The 16,848-nt window shown below is 36.2% G+C and overlaps 1 protein-coding gene across 6 annotated transcripts in view; it reads left to right on the forward strand.

Annotated features, from left to right (window-relative positions):
- The window catches only part of DOP1A (DOP1 leucine zipper like protein A), a 134,993-nt gene that overhangs the window by 107,947 nt on the left and 10,198 nt on the right, over positions 1–16,848 (forward strand). For 3 of the 6 annotated variants that reach the window (XM_069065060.1, XM_069065059.1, XM_069065061.1), the window contains 14 exons: positions 1,357–1,412; positions 2,395–2,499; positions 3,198–3,264; positions 3,837–3,981; positions 4,149–4,228; positions 5,455–5,564; positions 6,129–6,278; positions 6,446–6,507; positions 7,871–8,023; positions 8,983–9,119; positions 9,716–9,771; positions 10,507–10,671; positions 12,240–12,369; positions 14,984–15,043. In XM_069065060.1, coding sequence (XP_068921161.1) covers positions 1,357–1,412; positions 2,395–2,499; positions 3,198–3,264; positions 3,837–3,981; positions 4,149–4,228; positions 5,455–5,564; positions 6,129–6,278; positions 6,446–6,507; positions 7,871–8,023; positions 8,983–9,119; positions 9,716–9,771; positions 10,507–10,671; positions 12,240–12,369; positions 14,984–15,043 — 1,476 coding nt within the window. Of the gene's footprint in view, positions 1–1,356; positions 1,413–2,394; positions 2,500–3,197; positions 3,265–3,836; positions 3,982–4,148; positions 4,229–5,454; positions 5,565–6,128; positions 6,279–6,445; positions 6,508–7,870; positions 8,024–8,982; positions 9,120–9,715; positions 9,772–10,506; positions 10,672–12,239; positions 12,370–14,983; positions 15,150–16,848 lie in introns of all 6 variants that reach the window. The other 3 variants (XM_069065062.1, XM_069065063.1, XR_011163798.1) reach the window with 2 other exon arrangements.

The raw sequence follows: 16,848 nt of genomic DNA on the forward strand, positions 1-16,848 counted from the left end.
AGAGTCAAGTAAACAGAACCAGTAGAACAGTTCATGTTATAACATTAGTATTTTAAAAATGAACAATTTTGAGGATTTTTATAAAGTGATGAACAATAAAATGATCAGAAGCAGGAAGACAATTTATATAAAAATAGCAACATGTAAAAAACAAACAACTTTGAAAACTATAAAAATTATTTATTGCTTCAATGACCCGTCATGATTTCAGAGGACTAATGCTGAAACCTGCTATTTATGATAGAGGAGTGATGGCTTTAGAGCACAAAACGACACATGTATTTGTGTTCAGCCATTGAAGGAATTTATTTTGCTTGACTGTACATGTTTGTTACAGGAATTTTTTTTTCTTTTTAACTGTTTGGTTTGTTAAACTGGGCAGTGAGGGGCCACTGGAGAGCCCCGTGCCAGGAGTCAAGAGGACTTGAGTTCAAATGTAATCTCGGACACTTATTAATAACTATGTGATCCTGGTCACTTTGTCACTTAAGCCCTCTTTGTTTCGATTTCCTCATTCTGTAAAATGGGTATAATAATAGCACGTAACTTTCAAGGTAGTTGTGAGGACCAAATGAGAGAATGATTATAGAGTGGTTAGCACAGTGCCTTGCATGCAGTAAGCGCTTTCAGTTCCTCTCATCCTTTGCTACTTTTCTCGAACGGATTTCTTCCATGATCTCATCATTATTTCAGGAACTGAGGACTGTCCAAAGGTTCATAAAGAGACAAGCAGACTCTGGATGTCAGGATTACTCATTGGGGGGGGGGGGGACTATGTAAATTGCTACTTCTCAAGATTCAGAGAATCAAAGATGTGAAGCTAGAAGAGACTTTAGAAATTATCTACCCTAACCTCCTTATTTTACAGAAAATGAAACAGGCCCAGAGAAGTTTAAATGATTGCTCAGGCTCACAGAGACAGTGGGCAGTAGGCCCAGGATTTGAATCAAATACCAATAATTCATATACTCTTTCCTGCTTGGCACTGGCCAAGCCTCATTGTAAGACTTAAAGGACTATCAAAATGTGAGTTGTCATAATTCTTTTAGAATGAAAACTCCTTTCAGGTACATGTCTGTGTACACAGACACATCTGTGTCATGTCCATCTTCGTATATATGAACAGCACTTAGATGCTTATTGTATGTTTTTTTGGATGAGAAGGAAAACTAGGAACCAAAAAGGAAATGTAATAAAACATTTAAATTAAATAAAAATAATGATAACATATAGTTCACTGATTATTTTTCCTAAAACTAAAGACAGTGTGATAAGTGCTACAGTTTGTTAAGAAAGACTGCCTTTGTTTCAAAGGCAGTCTTTCTTTAGAGTAAAACAGATTTCTTCTTTTTGCAGAAACATCTTTCTTTGGAAGTCTGTATGCTACAGTTTTTTTATGCTTACATTCAAAGGTAAGACAGTTTTTTTTCTTACTGCTTTACCAGTAGAGAAATAATATGGGAAGGGGAGTTTGAATATTTGTTATTCATTGCTTAATATACCCTCTCCTGCTGATGTTAAGTTACTCATAACTTCCATAATGAAGTCCAGTTACACAGAGAGATTGAATTGGGTTATAAGAAAGAGGACTTTGGGAAAGCTAGAATTTTAGTAAAAATGAAAGACCTGAATCACTACTGAAGTAGTACCTAACATCATGTTAAAATGTTGGGATTAGTGGACAGGTAGCATACTGGGAAGAAATATTTTAATTCATTTTCTTTAACTGATCTATTTTGATTGTAGTAATCCCAGCTTTGTTCTTCTGATGATGAGGAAAGGTTCATAACCAATACTTATGAAATACTCTCAAGATCCTTACTCTGTTACAGCAAGGCTTCCTAACTATCCCTTGTTTTTTTTTTTTTTTACAATTTCTTATAAAGCATGCTAACTGTCTAAAACACAAAGTTAAGTGGTATATTTTAATAAGTGGCAATATAAACTAGAAGGCTACTTAAGATCTGAACTTATATATAATAAGAAGGTAGGTTTAAGGTAAAGCTTAAACAAAGATAATCTTAATTTCTTTGCAGGTGAGAGAAGGGTGTTCTGGATAGACAGTCAACCTTCCCTATGCTGATGTGGAGACTCTTAGGTGAAGAAGCTAATATAAAAGGGAAATGGAAAGACTAGGGTAGGAAATAGGTGAATGTGATGTCAGTGACTAAATTGAGATATATATAAGGTGGGTTTATTTTGGGAGTTCAAATGACTAATAGAATTTATTATAATACAGATTGTACAGTTTTTAAGAGTTCTGAATTGGATCCATGTCTAGAAAAAAATCAGGGCATTTTTCAGCGGAAGTAGTGAACAAGCTTGTCACATAAATAATAGGAACAAAATTAAATTTTGGTGTCACTTTATTTGTAAACTATACTTGTTTTATAGGATTCCAGTACCCAGTTTAGTGGACAGCTGGACATCATTGCTGATTCTTCTGAAGGATTCCATACAGCTGAGTCTCCCAGCTCCAGGGCAGTTTCTCATACTTGGGTAAGCAGCTTTATTGAAAATATTTTCTCTTAATAAATATCATATATGTACTTACATCCTTATTGATGAATGGTAGGTTGGAGATTATCATATACTCCCTTTTCATAGAGTACTTTATGGAACTTGGTGGGGGTGGGGGACACAGGCACAGTAATTAGAAGTTAAATTAAGCAAACTGGTTTCTCCTGGAGTATGCTAGATGGGCAGCTGAACCAGCAAAAGTTTTGGACCTTTGTTTCTTTGTTGAACAAGGACAATGAAGAGAGAAAGGCTAGCCTTACTCTGGGGAAGCTCCCTCCCTTCCCCCATCCCCCAAGCTCTTCCTTGTAACAAAGAATAAAAAAGAGAAAAAAAGTTATACCTGATTAAATGCACTGTAGAACTAAACAAAACTAACCTCATTAAACGATGTAACTGAATGCTTTGCTATATACCCATAGTCCCCTGTCTCTGAAAAGAAATAAACCGAGATACACTTTTTCTTCTCTTCTTTGAGGCCATGCTTGTGGTTGGTCATTATTGCACAACTTTCCATTTCAGGTTTTTTTCTTTTGATTTATATTGTCGTAGGTGTGTATGTTGTTTTCTTGGTCTTGCTTTACTTCACTTTGTATCAACTCATATACATATGGAAAATTCCGTTTTATCCACCTTTTGTTTAAAATAATATATTCTTTTTCTGTTTGGCATATTTTTAGAGTTCTGAATGAATTCATTATGAAAAACCCTAATTTGGAAAATAAAAAAGACCAAAGAGACCTCCAGGTAAGCATTAAGTCTGAAAGGACCTTCTTAATTTTTTTTTCCAAATCACTTCTAGCAAATTCAGTTGAATAAAAAGTAAAGGGGAAATAAGCCTGAATGTAGAGTTAGGACACCTGCTCCTTATTACCTGTTACTACCACCTGTGGGATCTTGGGCAAACCATTTAATTTCTCCAGTCTTTATTTAGTTTTCTCATCTGTCAATCTATGGTATTATGTTCACATGTCAGTCTTCTTTTAACTCTTTTTTTTTTTTTTTTTTGGAGGGGGGAAGTTAGGGCAGTTGGGGTCAGAGTGTGTGTGTGTGTGTGTGTGTAAAGTATCTGAGGTTGGACTTGAACTCAGGTCCTCCTGACTCCAGGGCCGGTGCTGTATTCACTGTGCCACCTAGCCACCCCTTTTTTTAACTCTTAAATGATATAAAAACCAAAAGTATATACTATGAATATATGATGCTGTGGGCTATAATTAAACCAGTTTTTTATATCACAAATTTGTATACATGAACACTTGTGTAATTGGATGTCTTTTGTCTTTTTTCTAAGTTTATTTCTGTTTTACTTATTTCTTTAGGATGTTACTCATAAAATAGTAGATGCAATTGGTGCAATCGCTGGCTCTTCTTTGGAACAGACTACATGGTTACGTCGAAATTTGGAGGTTAAAGCTTCCCCCAAAATTATGGTGGATGGCACCAATCTGGAATCTGATGTGGAAGGTATTATACTAAAACAGTTCAGCTTATATTTGGAGTCATGTTGATCTAATATTTTTTAAGAATTCAATAGGTAGTCTAAGAACTATGGTAGCTTTGCTTCCGTGGTAATCCTTGTGACTTTTGTTTTGAGTGAATATATTATTATACCTGCCTTTTGTTTTATTTAGATATGTTGTCACCTGCTATGGAAACATCAAATATAACTCCTTCTGTGTATAGTGTTCATGCCCTGACATTACTTTCTGAGGTAATTGTTCTGTAGTGCATTTACTCATGTATGACTTTTAAGGTGCTACCATGTTTCCCTGATAATAAGACCTATCCCGAAAATAAGCCCTCCCCTTACTGTGTAAGATTCCTCTAAAATAAGCCCTCCCCTGAAAATAAGCCCTATTGAGATTGCTACTGTAGTGAAGGTGATTCCCTGAGCTACACGCTACATTACGGTACCCTCTGTATGCACCGTCCCCCCCCCTCCGGGTGAAACACATGCCGCGCTCCGAGCTGCATCCAATCAGAGCTGCAGCAGTGAGCGCGTCATCCTGTTCTTCCCCAGTGATTTGCTTATTGAATAAAGGTACATTTTTTTGTTCACATTTACCTGTTTATTAAAATTGCTGTCAATGTTCATTAAAATAAGCCCTCCCCTGAAAATAAGCCCTCTGGTGTTTTTCTGTCCAAAAAACATAATAAGACAGTGTCTTATTATCAGGGAAACACGGTATCTGTTAGTGCTGATGATAAATAGGACTCCTGTTACTGAATGTCTTACTTTTTGTTTTTTAAAGCAATTGGGGTTAAGTAACTTGCTCAAGGTTTCACAGCCAGTTATTTCTGGGTGTGGTGCTAAGTATCTGAGCCCAGATTCGATCCCCAGGTCATCCTGACACTGGGGCCGGTGCTCTTACTCGCTGAGCCACCTGGCTGCCCCCTTTAATGTCTTACTTTTAAAAACCATTTTGCACATTTTTCAGTAAATACGATTATCTGGTTTAAGTAGATTTTAAAATTATAATTTTTCATTAACTCCTTAAATATCTACTTTATTAAACCATTGTACTCTTTAGCAAATAAAATTCTTTTAAATGATAGTACCTACATTACAGGTTTATAAGAGAAGTGGTATAGTCCTATTTTAAAAGAAAAGCTTATTGTCTGATCCTGAATTTATGTACCAATTTACTTGGTTTGTGATATTTCTAATATTTCTAAACCTCTGCTTCCCAGTGTCTCAATTAGGGGTGGTTGTCTTCCACCTTTTCACAAAATTTTGATGAGTAAAAAACAAAATAATAGAAGTTAAAGTCCTCTTCTTTGGGAGAGTAGGTAGGAATGCCATTTAACTAATGAACTTTAAGTTACTGGTAGGGATTCTTAAGAATTCCAAGTTTCTTATAAACCTAAAGTTAGTAGTATTTGACAGTACTTGTTCAGCTCATAAGATCACACTTTTCTGATTCTTATGGTTTGTAGGTTCTGGCTCATCTTCTGGATATGGTATTCTACAGTGATGAGAAAGAAAGAGTCATTCCGTTACTTGTAAATATCATGCATTATGTTGTGCCCTACCTCCGAAATCACAGGTACTGTTACTCTTTCAGTATATGGCATAAATATTTTAAAATTTCTTTTAAGAAAATGAAAACAAGTTATTCCTTTATGGCCACTTTTCCTTTGTTCATTAAAATATGGACATTGATTCTATTTATATTTTTATCATATAAAACAGCTGAGTGGCACAGTAGATAGAGTTCTGAGCCTGGAGTGAAAACCTGGGTTTAAATCCAGCTTCAGACACTTACTAGCTTTTCAACCGTGGGCAGATCACCAAACCTCTGCCTCATTTTCCTCAGCTATAAAATGGGGATAATAACAGCACCTACCTACCAGGGTTGTTGTGAGGTTTAAAAGTGCTCAGCACAGTTCCTGGCACGCAGTAGGCACTTAACATATGCTTATTATCTTCCCCTTTCTTTCCCTTTATCATGAATTGTGATTGTTGCCACCAGGTTTAGTCATTCTTTTGCATTGGAATGTTTTTCATTTCTTTGCAAAATTTTCCTACATAGTTGTGACTCTAATTATAATTAAACACAGTAATTAAACTACCACTTACATGTTAAATTGATTTTTTTCCCCCTTTAAAGTGCCCATAATGCACCCAGTTATCGGGCCTGTGTTCAGCTACTTAGCAGTCTTAGTGGGTATCAGTATACACGGAGAGCATGGAAAAAAGAAGCATTTGATCTCTTTATGGATTCCAGTTTCTTCCAAATGGATGCCTCTTGTGTTAATCAGTAAGTCATCATCTTCCTTTTATTAACCATGCTGGGCTTTACCTAGTCCAGACGTTTTGGCTCCTAAGTTAAGCCAGTCCAAGTCCAATAAATCAGAAGTTTCAATGAAACCCCCCAAAAGTCTGTATTTTCTTACTCATACATGTTATAACCCTTATCTCTTTTAGTTGGAGAGCAATTATGGACAACTTGATGACACATGATAAAACAACATTTAGAGATTTAATGAGTGAGTATCATAGACTGACAGAATAGAGTAACATCCTTCCTGCATGTGTTCAGTCCTCACTGTTCACTCCTCATTTCTGGAAACCACTAAATTGAATGATGTAAAGATTATCCAGTAGTTGGTCTACATGGGTACAGACCACAGTTCCTGCAGAGCACAGTAAGCTATGACCTAAAGCACTTCACTCAGTCTCTTTGCCAAAAGAAAAGTGAAGCCAGGAGCTATAATAATAACCAGTATTTACATGGCACTTTAAAGGTTTGCAAAGCAGTTTACATATATTATTTCATTTAATCCTCACAACAGCCCTGCAAGGGCTATCACTATCATCAATTTTACACTATCCAATTTTACAAAGAAGGAAACTGAGGTCAAGAGATTAAATGACTTGTCTAGGGGCACAGAGCTGGTATCTAAGGCAGGATTTGAACTGATGTCTTTGTGACTCCAAGTTCAGTACTCTCTCCTCTACACCATCTTAAAACAATTACCATTTGCTATTTTGAAGAGGTATGATGGAGTACTGGGTCAGGTGGGCTTTGAATAAACCTCTGATATTTATTAGCTGCGGGACTATGGACCAGTCTTTTAACTTCTCAGTCTCAATTTCCTCACCTGTAAAAGGGGGATAATATAGTTCCTACTTCATAGAGAGTACAGTTATTTTTTGAATAAGATCATTTATGTAAAGTGCTTTGAAACACTTTAAAAGCTATGTGAATGTTATTAGTTATTAAATGTTTTTATGGGGCAGCTAGGTGGCACAGTAAATAGAGCACCGGCCCTGAAGTCAGGAGGACCTGAGTTCAAATCCCACCTTAGACACTTGACACACTTATTAGCTGTGTGACCTTGGGCAAGTCACTTAACCCCAATTGCCTTGCCTTCCCCACCCCCTCCAAAAAAAAGTTTTAATTGTTATTTTTAACTGGGGACAGCTAGTGAAAGGATCCCTGGACTAGGAATCAAGAGAATCTTGTACTAGTCCCAAGCTCCCCATCTACAAAGTGAGAATTGTAATCCCTGCCCTACAGACCTCAGATAGTTGTCGAGGATAAAACAAGAGAATATATGTTAGGGGCCTTTGGGAAGCATTGCTAGTGGTATTAATTCGTTTTATCCTCCGTTTCACCCTGCTGGCAACTCGTTTTCCATTCGTTAGTCGAGGTCCCTACTTTTATCTGTGTGCATCCTTTGCAAGCCTTTGGACCACTTACTTTTTGTAGATCTTCGCCCATTTGTTGTCCCCCCTGAACTCTTTCTTTTTTCTGTATACTGTTGCAACCACCTGACATTGCTAGGTAATCTAGAACATCTGTGTTTCTCTTTGGTTTAATGTGCTTGTGCTTGTTTTCTTTTTCAGCACGAGTAGCTGTGGCCCAAAGCAGCTCACTCAATCTCTTTGCCAACAGGGATGTGGAGCTAGAACAGAGAGCCATGCTCTTGAAAAGATTAGCATTTGCTATTTTTAGCAGTGAAATAGACCAGTATCAGAAATACCTTCCAGATATACAAGGTAATTGGTGAACCATTATTTCTCTCCCCTATTTTTTGTAACTTTTTATTCCTTGCAGAAGAATTTCCCCCAGGTTATGTCTGTGTGAAGTCAGCTTATCACATACGAGAGAAAAATAATTCCTCCACTGAAATTTGAAGCCAACAGATTTGGGGAACATATTGGGAGGGAAGTAGAATTGCTTGAGACATTCTAATAGAATTACATAAAAGGTATGTTTGTGTACTGTTAGGATTTCATTGAAATTTGGTGATATATGAAATCCAAATTTTTGTTGTAAGAGATGCTAGTGTTTTTGAGGTTTATGATTGGTACACTTATGCAGAAGGGGAAAAAATGAATTAAAGTAATGTTTGCAGCTCTGTAGAATTGGGAAGTCCTATCTGCAAAGCCATTCTCATCAAATAAATATTTGTTGGGCTCCTCAGTCTTTTAGGAAATATCAGCTTTATATCCTCTTTATTACTGCACTGGGCCAGCTCATTTACAGAGGCTGCATGTTGGGGGCAATTGGGGTTAAGTAACTTGCCCAAGGTCACACGGCTAATTTTTGTGTTGTGTCTAAGGCCAGATTTGAACTCAGTTCCTCCTGACTCCAGGGCCGGTGCTCTACTCACTGTGCCACCTAGCTGCCCCCCATATTTCACATATTCTTGACTCACAAGAAAAATCCCCCTCAGCTTTTGAACTGCTTATGCAAAAAAGATATTTGTTACCTGCCTTAGGACTAAACATGGGTACCAGAATGAGTGAAATCTCCATGGAGAAGGTGGTCTTCCTACCAGGTTATGGTTCTCCCCTCTTCTTTCAGCAAGAGCCATGTAAACTTGCATAACCTTTTTGTCACTTGATAAATAAATCCCTGAATAGTAATTGGCTGGATTATATGGGGGGAGGAGTGATAATGAATAGAATTATGCAGCAGTAAGAGACCCTTGTATTTTGCTTTTCTCTTCCAGAAAGATTGGTAGAGAGTCTTCGTTTGCCCCAGGTGCCCACTCTTCACTCTCAAGTTTTCCTGTTTTTCAGAGTGTTACTTTTAAGAATGTCTCCCCAGCACCTTACCTCACTCTGGCCAACTATGATCACAGAACTAGTAAGTTGGTTTTAAAAGCTATGCACCTGAACCAGCTATAGTGATATAATTATGCTTTCACCTTTGGAAAACTCCAGCCATGCCAATTCTTGTTGGTTAGAGTGAAATTTTAATCATATCAGATTCCATTTCTGCATAGGGTTTAATACTTAAGCCATTGTTTTCCTCTAGTCACCTTTTATGTCTAGATCTGCCTAATTGTTCTTTAGTCTCATCTGAAAGAAGTATGTCTCTCATTTCTATTTCAAAATATTTATTTCCTTGCCATGTCCCCTTAAAAGTAGGTTTTCTTTCCTTGTGATGCTGATGTTTTTCCATGTTGGTTCCTTTATTCATTCACTTTACCCCAGTGACATTTGCAAAAAGGCCACTTTCATCTTCTTTAAGACTTCCCTATCTGGTTTCACCAGCATCAATTTGTGCTTCCAAACTCAAAAATATTTTCAGTTTCTTGCATGGACAAAATAAAATCTTAGTTGAAAATAACTTGGAAATTTATCCTAAACATTAGGAAATGTTTGCCTAATGATTATATGGTAATAGGAGTTGATGCACACCTATGTGAAAACATTTTCACCTGATTGTTTGGTCTTCAGGTGCAGGTATTTTTACTGATGGAACAGGAACTCAGCGCTGATGAAGATATCTCAAAGTAGGTGTGGTTACTTTCAGTTTAGTTACAAACTGATACAGCACATACAGTCTTTCATTTGACAAGTCCAGAACTCTCCTTGCCTTTTAATAAAAATAGCTATATAAATACTTGTTCCAGTAGTGCTCACCATTGGTCATGTGAATATAGATCTTCCTAACTTTTATGACCAACTAAACTAATCACAATTCATGCCATCAAGCATTTAAGTATATAAGCATAGTTTTAAATAGCATATGACTCTCTTTTATTACAATTCATCATTACTAATTTTACTATCCCATTGATTAGATCATGTCTTCGGAAACATCACTATGTAATAAAAATGTTATCAGCCCAAAAGGCAGGTTTAGTCCCATCTCCCAGCATTAGATTTATAAAGTGTTATCATATAATAATTAATATCACACTTGTTGCCTAAGAAAGCTATATTTAGCAAGCTAGAATAAGGATTCTCATGTTTTCTTAGCTTTTCAATTGATACTTACACATTTTGCATGTGTGAGTATAACAGTTTATGAGGTTTACATTCTTAGGATTGAGCACAGCAATATTCACTTGGCCACTGGTAAAGCCAGTCAAATAACAGCAGCTGGACACAATAACTTTTATTGGCATTGGGGTGTGATATGAATAAAGACATACTTTTTCTGTTCTTTTAAACAAAATGCAAATGAGAGATTTTTCCAAGAACCAGTTATGATACAACTGATGACTCTGATCTTCCCGGCTCAGAACTTCAGGACCATCTGTAGCTGGTCTGGAGACCACGTACACAGGAGGCAATGGTTTTTCAACTTCATACAACAGCCAGCGATGGTTAAACCTTTACCTCTCTGCTTGCAAATTTTTGGATTTGGCTCTAGCGTTGCCGTCTGAAAATCTTCCTCAGTTTCAGATGTAAGTAAAAGCAGAATGGATGGACTGTTCGGGTTTTTTTCCTCTGAAACTTTTTAAGACTTTCTGAAAAATATTTTATGTATAAGTTGAAGTCTTGATCACAGAAGCTAAGCTCTTTTTTATTGACATGTAAAAAGTTCTTTGTTGTCTCCTTGCTTCCAGGAAAAGTTCCATCGTCCCCCTTTTCCCCTGGTAGAATGTAAGCCCCTTCTGGACAAGAAATGTTTTACTTGTCTTTTTGTATCCTCAATGCCTAGCACAATACCTAGGACAGAGAGTAGGTACTTAATGAATGTTTGCTGGTATTAAAAGGTTAGTGTGATTATATTAAGGTGAGCAGACTGAAAAATAAACTCCTTTATATAGTGTCCTGCACATAATAAGGGGCCAAAAATGTGTTGGTTAGTAATTACTGTTTTTTAAAAGAATGTAAAGTCTTCAAAAATAACTTCTTAATTAAATACTGAAACTCATGGAACATTTAACTATAATAGAGCTATATTTCCATATAATAGATTTGTTTTCCAGGCCAAAGGTATGCTTGAAACTGATACATTCTTTTACCATGTAGACCTTAGAGTAATTAAAAGATAAAAATCATTTATACACAAATCACTTCATATATGTCCTAATCATTTTTTTTTAAGCAATCAGGGTTAAGTAACTTGTTCAAGGTTACATGGCCAGTTATTTCTGGGTGTGGTGCTGAGTGTCTGAGCCTGGGATTCGATCTCCAGGTCATCCCAACACTGGACCTGGTGCTCTTACTTGCTGAGCCACCTGGCCGCCCCTAAGCAATTGGGTTTAAGTAACTTGCTCAAGGTTACAAGGCCAGGTGTTTCTGTGTGGGTAATAAGTGTCTGACCCTGGATTCGATCCACATGTCCCAACACTGGAGCCAGTCGCTGTGCTACCTGGCCGCCCCAAAGTCTTTTTTTTTTTTTTAAGCAATCGGGGTTAAGGTTACACAGCCAGTTATTTCTGGGTCTGGTGCTAAATATCTGAGCCCGGATTTGAACCCCAGGTCATCCCGACACTGGAGCCGGTGCTCTTACTCGCTGAGCCACCTGGCCACCTGTCCTAATCATTTTGGGGAGCTTTTTGCCAGGGAGTCAGAGAGCCCACTACATGTCTTTGAATAGTTCTAAATCTGGGGTCTGTTAACTTGGATTGTTTTTTTTTTAATGTTAAATATTTTGATAACTATTTCAGTATAATAGGTTTTCTTTGTAATCCTATGTATTTTATGCATTTAGAAACATTCTGAAAAGGAGCCCATATGCTTTGCCAGATTGCCAAATGAGTCCATAACACAAAAAACATTAAGAACCCCTTTTACTTGAATTTGGGTCAGGGAGAGGAAACACTGAATTTGGAGTCAAGATAAGTGGTTTTGAATCATAGCTCTCTATTATTTACTTGCCTGAAGTGACTACAGGCAAATCATTTAATCTTACTGAGTCTATTCCCAATCTATAAAATGGCATTAATAATAGCCCAGGGTTCTTATGAGGCTTATAAGCCTTAAAGTTCTTATGTTGGTTTTCCCATTGTTCTTATATGAACAGGTATCGCTGGGCCTTCATTCCAGAAGCCTCAGATGATTCTGGTTTAGAAGTTAGAAGACAGGGTACACATCAACGGGAATTTAAACCTTATGTGGTCCGATTAGCAAAACTCCTCCGGAAAAGGGTGAAGGTAACTTTTTTTGTTATAGTTTTTGTTTCTGTAACTTTATAAAAGTAAATTGTAATATTTTATTGGGTCAGATATGAATTAGAACATAAAATGCTTCTTTAAATGGAAAATAATATATAGGTATACATTTAAAAATAGTATACATCATAAATTGTTCTCAGGTATTATACAAGTCAGATTTTAAGGGACTTGGGAACAGGGAGAAAGTGTGGCCTATATCCAGATCAAAAGCAATTAATGGCTTTATTTAATAGATTAGGAGAAACTGGGTGTCCTCATCAAGTATATTTATTCCCCAAGTCAAGCAACATTGATAGAATACAAAACTACATTTTGTATATGTAAAACCTAGCCCAATTTTACTGATAAAAAGGCAGGGGAAGGAGTTTTGGTCTTTTAATTAATAAACAGTTATTGTGATAGAACTTGCCTACCAGACTATAAACACATTTAAAAATACTGTAGGATATCTATCACTAGACACCATCTTTTTTATTTTTGCTGTTATCTTAAAAAGCCTATATAGTAAAGCCAAAATTATAACTAAGGTTAGGGCATACTTTTCCTACGTGAAAAATCATGCAAAATTTTAAAAACAGATTGATTAAGTTTTTAGTTAAGCAAACCAGTTTCATCTTCATAAAACAGTAAAAGAATTTTTTGTCTGCATTCTCATATACAATTTGAATAATAGCTTTAGGGTAAAATAATCACATCTTTTGTTTTATTCTTAACATGTAATTAGAACAAGGACAGGGAATTTTAAAATAACGAAATATAAATTCCATTATATTCTACCAGTATTATTGAATTCAAAGTTATACTGGTTGAGGTTCTGGGATAAATATCAAGAAAAAAGGGTGTCAAAATGAGATGGGCATAGGAAAAGGAAAAAATTATATATTAAAAAATGCATCTGTTAAAAGTTTTCATTAAATAAAACAATTAAATGCAAATATAAGCAGAAAAGGAGTTTTTAGAAGCCAAAACATTAACTTGATGGCACTTTTATAATGGTGAAATTACTTCAGAGGTATCTTGCACAGCTCTTATAAAGATAAATTTTGTTTGCTTGAATATGCATTTATCATTTCATGCATTTTTAAAAATTATCCATCCAAAAGCAAAAAAATGTTTGAAAATTCAAGTATATTAATTAGAAGGACCAAATATTATGCATCCTAAAGCAATGTCCAGGGAACATATTAAGCCAGTGTCTTTTGTTTAGAAACTATAGAGGGGAATTAGATTCAAAATATATTCTGGGATGGGGATGGAGAGTTGGGAGTAGATTTGGATATTGAAAAGGTTCTTTCAGAAACAGATATAAAATTTATGGGATTTTTTCAACAAGATGAGATTATTAACGTGGGAAAGATATGCTATATTTTTATTTTGGTTAAATGTTTTGAACTGTCCTGTTTGCCAAAATAGTTCAATTACACTTATAGCAGAATCATGCCTGAAATAATAAAGGTAATAAAGCCAGTCTGCATAAGACCCAACAAGCAGATATTAAAAAAAAACAGGGGTGAGGTGATATAATGGATAGGAGTTGGCCTCAAGAACCAGGACTTGATGTCAAGGTGACCTGAGTTTCTGATTCCACATATGGCACATACTGGCTGTAGACCTGGGAGGGCACTTCAACCTTTTAGTACTCCAGGCAGTTGTTTAAAACTCACAAGTTATAGACCGTTGCTGATCTGCACAGGGAAGGAGTTTCCTCACCAGGGAGTTCCCAACACCAATGAAATCACAGGTCTGGATTTTTTTTTAAATGGGGGCAGGGACAGCTCCAAGAATGCATAATAGTGTAAAGAGACTTTTTTTCTCCCTCAAATATATAACCTGTCCTTTGGTTCACCTGAGTGATTTTGTTTTGTCAAATTCCATAATTTGATTTGGCTAGTAAAGTGTAATCCTTGACTCAAAAGCCAAAAGACAATGAAATAAAATGTTAATCAGTGTGTCCTGTAAACCTACTGTCATTTTTTGAATGTTAAAAAAAAGTGTTCTCTTAATCCCCAAATTCTTTCATAAATTGACTATTTGTGAGAAATTCTGTCCTATTATGAATTCTAGTTTAATAGCATATGATTAGAAAATCTGTAGACATCTAAAGCCAGCTCCAAACTACATTTTACCATATGAAAATGGAAGAATGGTTGATAACAAAGGCACCATTTACAAAGGTAAATTGTTCTTTCCCCAGCACAATGTGAGGACCGGACCAAAGGTTGAAAGGTTTGAGTTTGAAAGGGGTTAGATCATTCTGATGTCCTTTTAGGAAATTTTAATTGCTAAGAAAATTCCTTTACTTGTGATATCACAAATCAAGAAATGTAAGTAAGTAGATTTTCTTGCCAATAAGTTATCAGCATGATATATTTGGCACTCAGGCACACTTTACATTATCTCTTTCAATTAATTAGATTGTACTTAAGGGATGACTTGCTAGCCTGTTGCCCAAAACATATCTAAGGAATAAATAAAATTGTTTTGGTGGAAAGAATCTTCTTATCTCATCTAGATTACAAACTACAAGGTCTTCATGGCCAAACATACTTTGAACTGGAACAAAGGCTGTGAGTTTTCCTCTTTCCTTCCGCAGGACAAGGAGGAGAACTTTAAGACAGTGATTTTGGAGGGATTGGAGATGGCCAAGCATCAGGTGAGGGTGGCTCTTTGATGCTTGTGATATGGCAGCAAAAGCTGCCACATCAGGACCAGATACTCACAGCCATACCCAGGTCTGGATTTCAACAAGTGCAAGAGAGGTAAACAGGGAGGAAGGTTTTCTTCAGAGACTAAGTATAGGCTATTTTGATGAAGGCAAAGGGAGAAGGGCCTTAAGTTCTCCTCCATTTTTATGGGTAACTGAGGAAACTTGAGTAAGAGTAGATTTCTTTTGAATAATAATTCAACTTTTTTTTAACTATTAAAGAGACATTAAAAAACTTTAGTTAAGCAGATAGGTGTATCAGATTCTGATACTGTGCACCTCATGCTTATTATTTGATGTTTGGTTTGGGGACAAAGGTTCAACAACAGTAATAGTACTCATTGAACATTAGTATCCACTGATGATTTGAAAGACGACAGCATCTCTTAGAACAAAGGTTAATTTTTATGAGAGATTGCTCCTTGTATTGTTTGTCTAAATAGTTTTCATTCTCAAAGATTTTCTGGCTTCACTGAAAAAACTTCAAGGTTGCCAATTTGCCTGTACTAAGATAACCACCAATATGTGATTCTAACCATCACCATGTTGACTATTCATCTTCTGTTCTAACATAAAGTGCACAATAACCTTAACTTTAACACCCATCTCAAACCTCCTGATTGTCATTACAAAATACTTTTTAAAACAGTGCAGAATAGCAAAGCGGTTTTGTGTCTTCTTCATTAGAAAAGTAGAGTTATTAAGGCATTCCTTATGGGCAAAAGGTAGAAAGCATCCCAGTAACATCTTGATCTAGGAAATTAAGATATCGTGCCTTTCTTTAGGGATAGGAGCATAGGACAGTTTTCCTTCCCCGGTCTCAGTTGGTAGCTAGCAACACTTTTTCCTTCTCTTTTATTTCATTGTTTGTCTTGTTATACCTGTACCTCAAAATTGTTTAAATTCAAGCATTTTTTTGGTTCTCTACTTCTGTCTCCTTACTGATCTCTACAGCATTAAGTCTCTTCTCATTCTTTGTTCATACTGTCTTTTGAGTTTTGAGGTCACCTCCAAGGTCAATTTCCTGCTTGGAATGTTTACTAGAATCTTAGGGTCTCATGTGCAAGCAGGTCAAAGATTTCTTCTCTCCTCACTTTTGTTTGGGTTGGCCACACGGACTCTGGCATAAACAGCTTTTTTCTCTTCACTAATGATTTTTTTTTTTCAAAATCACACTGACTTCCTCAGTCTTCACTTTTAGATATTGTATGAAATGGTTAAATTGTGGTATGAACTACAGGTACAAATCCCTTCATTCAACTGTGAGGTCCCATAAAGCTCTGAATGTTGAATATGCACCAAGCAAAGGTATTAAAAATTGACTTCTTAGGTTTCTAGAAAGTAACCTCAACTGAAGCCATCTTCAGTGAGAACAACAGTGTTAGAGAAATCTATTAGAAAAACCTAATGTTCCAAAGTAACTGGAAAATGCATTTTCTAATAGCATCAGGAAAGGAGGGTTTTGCAAATACAACATTTAATATGGGGAAAGTAGGGGATTATGATGCTGGCTTTGAATGCCAAGAATCATAATTTGAAATTTTACTTGATACCTGAGGACCTGCTAAAACTTTTGAGTATAGAACAGTAACTGACAGACAGCAGTAATAGGGGTCTGGAACTAAGTAATCGTAGTGGTAGTGGAAAGGAGATTGCATTTGAGAGATGGAGTTAAGCTATCAATAGAATTTGGCAACTGCTTGGGGATGTGGTATATTTCATGTTAGATGACAATACCCTTTTTGTTTCTACAG

Source organism: Petaurus breviceps, unplaced genomic scaffold (assembly GCF_028583685.1).
Source record: "Petaurus breviceps papuanus isolate PSGF00001 unplaced genomic scaffold, PetGlider_PUasm1.0 90667, whole genome shotgun sequence".
Lineage (NCBI taxonomy): Eukaryota > Metazoa > Chordata > Mammalia > Diprotodontia > Petauridae > Petaurus > Petaurus breviceps.